General features: G+C 43.6%; 1 protein-coding gene across 1 annotated transcript in view; it reads right to left on the bottom strand.

Moving 5' to 3' along the window:
• Positions 1-4570: 4570 nt before the first annotated feature.
• Positions 4571-7653, bottom strand: part of LOC121186472 (forkhead box protein O4-like) — a 31312-nt gene continuing 28229 nt past the window's right edge. Inside the window, exon 3 of the mRNA XM_041045220.1 lies at positions 4571-7643. Within this exon, the coding sequence (XP_040901154.1) occupies positions 6557-7643 (1087 nt within the window). The 3' untranslated portion in view covers positions 4571-6556. The remainder of the gene's footprint in view (positions 7644-7653) is intronic.

The following is a 7653-nucleotide window of genomic DNA, read 5'->3' as shown; positions in this document are numbered from 1 at the left end:
TTGGCCCCGGCATCATCTTTATGATGTTTTCCACTCTTGTTCTACTTCCTCGGTCCTGGGGGGGATGAAGACCAGAGCAAGTGTCCACTCTTGGACTGGAATGTCTCCTCAGGTGCCTGTTCTTCAGGTGTCTCTACCTTTCCATCTGTTGACTGGTCAGTCTGGATCAAAATCTGTGTTGTCTTCCACTTCCGAGGCATCCTCCTCTATCTCTGGTTCAATTTCAGTGCCCTCTTCATCATGTCCAAAAACCTGGACCAGAACCTCTTCGACAGAGAACTGCTTGGTCAGTCGCCTACTCATTGTGCTCAGAGTAAAAGAAGTTCAAGGTAAACATCAAGCTATATATATGGGGTCTGTGTGAAGAAGATACATTGATTAGTCCGGAAGGTGTGGTTCACGTGGGGGATAGGCACAAAAGCGTGGGAAAGAGATCGGTTCACATAACAGACACCTGTCTAGTCTGTGTGAAGATATGATCCATTGTTTCATCAGGAGGTTGGTTCACGTGGGAGGATCGGCACATAAGCGCGGGAAAGAGATGTGTACCTGCAAAAGACATTGTTCAGTCTGAAATGTGTGTGTGTGTGAGTGTGTGAGTGAGTGAGTGAGTGAGTGAGTTGGGGTAGTGTGTATGGGGATGTTTTCTGTCTGATGGATGAATATAGTCTGGATACCCATTCATTTCCTATGGCGGTCACTTTTGACCGGGAACACCACAGGTGTAACAAGGTTGATTAAAACACTAAAAATTCAATGAAAGAGGTGATCATCACTTTTATATGTTCAAGTGCATAGTGTGGAGGATATCATAAGGCCTTGAGGCAATCAGATGTAAAACACAATATTTATGAGTGTTTTAAGTTGTAAATCGGTCAGATTTGACCCGAACACGACAGGAGGGTTAATGTTTGCTGATGCTGTTAAGGTTTGTTTACATCGATGTGAGGAAAATTCAAGCCATTGCAAGTGATGCGAAAACCTCTCTGGTGTAGTTTATAGAGCTTCAACACTAAATGGTGCATTATTTTGTGATTTGCCAGAGTTACTGGAACAAATTACACTTAAATATATAATCTTTAAATTTAGAGCTTATGAAAAGTGAAAAGTACTAACATAGCTGTTATTTGTTTGCTTTCAAAGAAATATTTCTCTGTCCATGAGGCCAGTTTTTAACATGCTGTTGTTCTTACTGTTGTCCTAGTCTCTGTGCACCAGACCCACAGCTTTTAACTCTGCTTTCAGCTGAAAATTCTCAGAGGCCTTCACTGACAACCTCTTCTAACGCTACACTTGTGCCTCAGCTCAACCCCAAGGAGATTGTTCACCATTTTAACACCTTTTCTTTGACTATAGTCTTGATGCTGTTGCTGCTTTGAGTTTAAAAAAATAAATAAATAAAAGACATACCACAACTCATAGCTAACTCAACTGAAAACCCCCTTTATAGTATAAATCACTACTTTCTTAAAACACTGGAAGGAACTTGTTATACTTTTTGCCAAAATATCTACATATATTCTCTGGATCATAATCTCTGATGTCATTTTTGGGAACTTGCTGAAATGACTCTGTCCATATCCAGTCTCATTTCTTTTTTTTAAATTTCTAACTGAATGTTGAATGGCTCAGCACCTTTGATCCTATAATCTTTACCTATCTCTTAAGTGCTTTTACAGTACTTGTTTAGACCACATTATATCTTTCAAAATAATCTTACATTGAGCACATTGATTATTTTACATATCACTGTGGCCTTCTATCATCTTGATTCTTCACCTCAGTCTGGGGCTGAGCGTGCTGCTGCAACTTGTTGGCTTTGGCTTCAAAAATACAACGTGTCATCCCTTAATTCAACAGCTCAGCCAGCAGCAACCCTCTCCTGGTGGTCTTTTGGTGTTCTCTCTAAGCTCTTTTCCCATATGGAGTAAGTTTGGAGGACAATCTTTAGGATCATTTGGCATCCTCAGGACAATACTACAACATGTTACAGCAAAGGAATTTCACTGCCTGACTTTTTTCCACTAAGTGATATGATGTTTCCACAATTAAACCTTTTTATCCTCCGCTGGTCTGCAAAAAGTCTTCCACATTTGATCCCTCCTTGTTTACATTACCTTAACTTTGTGTTCTTTCATCAGTCTAAAATCAAGATTACGTTACCCAAACCTCTGTGCCTCTGGAGTGGTTGCAACTTAGCTTCAAAACTGGTTTTTAAGACATTAATTGTCAGTTTTACGGGTAGGCCTTTTGTCTGTAGAGCTTAGCTACATCTCATTTAAGTCATAGTTATACTTGATATTATGTTATCATAATCTATTCCTTGTTTTTTTTCTTGCTTTTACATTACTCTTGCCTTTACCTATTTTGCCCTCTTTGCCTATTGTCTATTCTTTAAAATTCTGTTTTTAGAAGATAGATTTTAATAAAGGTTGATGGCGATTATTACAATAGATTGTCATCGTGGCTGCGGTGGCTAAGTCAGCCAAGTCGGCCAAGTCTTGATACTTATTCTGGAGGCATTACATCAAATTCCACCCTTCCATATTGGAGAATTAATCATTTTCATGAACAATTGAATTTTGGAGATATAGCAGTTTTTCACTCCGCAGCTCGGCCGGAAAGTGAGAAGTGCTGAATCCTCATAAGCACTCAAGGACATCTGTACCCTGGAGCCTTGCCTGGATGGGTCTGTCTGTTAGCAGTTAGCAGTGTCCCCAGCCAGCCTTTAGCTCCAAGGGCGGTCCCTACAACAATATCACTGGGCCGAGTAAGGAAAGACTTCCTCCCAGATGCTTGAGTGGATGAATAATGACACTGTAACACAGCTTCTCTCTCTCTCTGATAATGAGGAACAGGAGAGCAGACCCTCCCTGAGGCACAGCACCTGGACTGGACTGCCTTCCTGTCTACCTCAACCTCCATCTCTGTCTCAGGAGATAGGCAGCGAAGAGTAAGACTTTGGCCAGATGCCAGGCTCTCAGTCTCAGTTACACTCACTCAGTTCGGTCTAATTGTGAAATTATGAAACATCTTCTAAAGTTACTGAGCCATGTTTGAGCTCATCAGACCCCCTCCCCCTCCCAAATGTTTGCAAAAAAACACTTTTTAATTGTGTGTTTTTGCATCAAGCATCTTTTGCTTTAAATATACACTGCTTGGCTTTCTCCCTCCACACCTATATCTTTCTCTTTCCTTCTACTTCTCACTTGTTTCCCTGCAGAGAGGCTTTGCCAAGTGGAGTCAATTAAAACTGTACATCTAAGTGAGAAATGTCTGTTTGAATGTGCGTGTCGGTGCGCATGGTTTCATAACTGCGCTGTGTGCTTCTTTGTGTAAATGTGAGAATTTGTGGTATTTTCAAATGTATGTGTGTGAATGTGCATGTGCGGTGTGAGTCTGTGTATGTGTGTGTGTAAATGTCTGACTGAGTGTAGAGGCGGGGGCTCCCCTGGGGCCTGGCAGTATGGCGCCGTAGCGCTGCACACTCCTCCTGTGAAAACGCCTCCAATGGGACCGGGACAGCTGTGGCCAACCTATATGGCTTCATGGGCCATAACAAGCCTTATGACACATATACACACCTATTACTCCAATCCTGCCAGCTCTGTCTGGCTGTCTGGGTGGCTCCTTGTTTTGTCTGTCTGTCAAGTACTATCTTTCTCTCTCACACACACTCACCCCTTTTCTCTCTCTCTTTCTCTTGCAGTCTCTAGCACAAGTGATGCTTCCCGACATATGTGAAGGTCCTTTTTTTTTTTTTAATTCATGCAGCCCACTCTCTCCGCCTCCCACGCAGCAACTTGGTGTCACACGACTGCAGGGGTTGTCTGCATGTGTGAAAGGAGTTCTGAAAATGAAACAGAGTACACAATGAGGAAATAAATTAAGAAGCAACACACATTCATTCTTTTCATCATCTATTGTATATGAGCACATGAGAGAAACAGCACCTGACAGGAACAAGCAAGCTCAGAAAGATCCACTTCAGTCTCTGAATTGTAAGGAAAAGGTCACTTAGTTGTGTTTTCATGGAAAAAAAAAATCTATTCATGGTCATAGTCACACAAATGCGAAGACAGAGAGACTTTTTTTTTTTTAATTTCATTTATTTAACAGTCACCAGATGATGAGATACATTCTCTTAAAAAAGAAATAGACAACAAAACTGATATTCTTTTGAGATTTTAAAAACTATTATACAATATTCTTAATATATAGATTTTGTACAAAATAAAAGTCAGTAAAAGGGGCAAAGGGAAAGTGACATCTTAAAAAACTGAAAAAAAAGAGGAGAGGAACAGGAGTTGACTCAAACAACGACCACATTTAGGAGTGACAAAGACCAATCTCTTTCATAAATAAATATAGGAAAATTAGACATCATATATAGCTCTCTTTCCAATAGCAGGGCATTGCTAAATGTCCGTAGCATAGGTTATAACATAACTGCTTTGTGAGGCCCATTTGCTTAGAAAATTCCACACAGAGATTAACTGGAACCAGTGTGGCTAAAAGCCCTGAAATATAAGTATTTACCTCAGTAATGGGCCTGATAGTCTGTGCCGTGCTTGACCTTTGGCTATAACAATAACCCCCACCCCACCCCACCCCCTTCTTTTCCTTTGTGTGCCGCACTTGGTACAGACCACGCGCAGAGAGTCTCCTTGAGGGAACTAGAGAATAGGAATGTCCTCTTCTTTCTCTCCCAAGGCCGGTGAGAAACAAGCTTCAGACTCCCCCACTCACAAACACAGAGACAACTGAGCAGAGCACATGTGGGAAGGGTGCACAGTATTGGAGTATAGGAAGGTCGTACTGCACTACCAACATCATTTCATCATTGAATTCCAACCTTACACTGTGGTTATTCCAGCGCTGTTCTTGTTGGTCCTTAGAATTTCAACAATACAACAACAACTACAAGACAACAGAATAAACACACAAAAAGTGGATGTGAATGGCTGTGGGGCATCACAACCCTGTTTGACATAGACTCATGCCACTCAGATTGGCTGATTGTTTTCTCCTTAAATCTCCCCCCTTTGCACCTATTGGAGTATTTGAAGCTCAGGGTATAAGCACTGAAAACATGGGAACAAGGGAACACAAAATACAGATATGGAGATGATTTACAATACGAATACACTACCTGTTTTCTGACACACACACGCCCAAAGAGCATGGAAACTGAGGCTGATGATTGATCCCACTGCAACAACAGACTTTTGTTCTATCCTTGTCTCCATCTTTTCTTTTTTTTTGTACCCTCTGTGAGCAGGCAAGCGGACAGTGACATTGGCCCTTCTCAGAGCAGGACAGCAGGCAGAGTGACTTTGCGTTAATCACAGTTTTCTCTCGCTTTCTTGGCACATTAAGTTGGAGACGCGAGTGGCGGCCCGGACGGCCGGGGTGAGAGATGGGAGGACAGCGCGTTAGATTCTCAATAATGACGCATCGCTGCCGCATCACTTTGGAGATTAAAAGCAAGATGCTGAATTTCAATCAAGCCACATTAATGGCTTGGTGTGAGGAATGGTCACTTTGTCTCCACTGGCAGGCAGAGAGAGAGAGAGATTTAGAGAAGGAGAGAGGGGGAGAGAGAGAGAGAAACTGGCACAAGAAGAGCAGGTGAGACAAGGTGATACGACATTTTAATTCACCAAATTGCATGCTAGCCAGTAATGATAGAATGCATTTAACGATGTAGTGACAATATTCTCTAACCAGTGGCAAAAGGGCAATAACGAAATGTTACATCCAAAAGAAAAGTCAAAGTGCCAAGGACTGAACGCATGAAGCTGTAAATAACAGGGCTGTTGATGTAACATAATTAATTTGAAGTGATGAATATGTGAACGTCATGATTAAAACGGTTCCTGATCAGAGTTCTGTTAAAATATATTGTACAAATACTCTAAGCCCAGTTTCAAATCAGGTTTAAATGTAATACTGTAAAATCCATATTTTAAATTTGGTAAGGTGAAACATTAGGAAAAGGATATGCCTAAGGTTTTGAGCTAACCTTGAATTAAAAAAAAAAAACAAGGATATAATCAACTGATGATTTATTACAAAAAAAGATTGCCCCCACCACTGACAATGGCAGCATATGAGGACAATTTTAATTCAATGCCAAGATCTGACATTTTTTCTTGCTTGTGATTTCCTTGTTTGTTCCCATCAAATCCTGCAGCCACCTTATAAAACATGCCAAGCTCTGCCTGAGCCGCACTGTGAACGTGTTGCACTGTGAGATGTGACCCACTTGCAATAAAGTGCATTGAGAGTTCAGTTCTCATGGTAGATGAGAAGCGATGTTGGGCAAGCACAGCTGAGAGATTGTCATCACAGTATAGCTAATACGTGGAAAAACCTAATGTGACATGAACTAGATCTCATTGGGGGCAGGGGGGGGCGGGTGACAGAAGAACTGTCAAGACAACAAAGAGAGATGGGAGTGTTGGTCTGTGTCAAGTCAGGAATGTCACAGTTGAGCACAGTGCTTCATGGGTGGGGTAGTTCTTTCTGAGGGTAGGATGTGTTGTCCTAGACTTCAGCCAGGCACCCAGCTCTGGTTGCTATGGGCTTGCTGTGGACTGGCCAGACTGCTCATTCCCATACCCATGCCCATGGTCACACCCATGCCCATACCCATGCCGATGCCCACACCCTGGGCTAGGGAGCAGTCAAAGTTAAAGTCCATCTCCTCCCCAGAGTCCATAATGTCATGGAGGAGGATGGACTCCACATCACAGTCCAAGCTACCGTGGAACATGTCAATGTCCAAGTCAGCTGGTAGTCTCTCATGAGGGTGAGGTTGGTGATAGCTATGGTAGTTGCTACCAGCGCTACCATTTCCCATCCCCTGGCCATGGTGATAAGGTCCATTAGTCATGCCTTGGTGTTGTGGGTCAGGGTAGTGGTTGTGACGGGGGTGCGGGTGTGGGGCAGTGGCCACATGGCAGGAGTCCTGGGGCATGCCAAGCATACCTGCTGGGTTTGGTGGGAGGGTGGTGGAGGCAGGGAGGTGGGCATGTGATGGCGGACTGTACAGGTAGGGAGCTTTGTGGTTGTAGGTCTGCAGCTGATTGCTGTTGCCACGTGGGGTCAGGGCTGCAGCCCGAGGGGGTGTGTGGTTATGGCTCTGGCTGAGGTTGTGACTGTTGTGAGTGAGGCTGTGAGGTGAGTTGTGGTTGTTGGTTACACTGTTGTGATTATGACTAGGAGTATGGCTGTGAGTTCTGTTATGGCTGTGAGCTGAGCTATGACTATGAGGTCCATTGTGGCTGTGACTGTGGCCATTGTGGTGACCAGGGTGGTGGCTGTGATGGTTGGAGCCTACTCCATTACTAGCTTGACTGATCAAAGGATGGCTTTCCCTCTCCTGTCCCAGCATCATGTCCTTGGAACAGTATTGCTGCCCAGCTGGACCTCCTGTTAGCAGACTCTGCAGGGCATTTGTACTGGAGTATGCCCGCATGGTTCCAGAGAAACTGGCTGGCTTGTTCTCCTGAATCGTTTGCATGGGTGAGTGGTGGCGAAGCATCCCCATGCCTGTTGCTCCATAGACGCCTGCACCATAGGAGCTTTGCCCCTTCACTCCAGAGCTGTAGTGGTAGACAGGGGTTTGATGCTTGTGTCTGCCAACAG

This window comes from Toxotes jaculatrix, chromosome 8 (assembly GCF_017976425.1).
Source record: "Toxotes jaculatrix isolate fToxJac2 chromosome 8, fToxJac2.pri, whole genome shotgun sequence".
NCBI lineage: Eukaryota > Metazoa > Chordata > Actinopteri > Toxotidae > Toxotes > Toxotes jaculatrix.
Note: the sequence above shows the minus strand (reverse complement) of the source record. Positions and strands in the feature narration are given on the sequence as shown.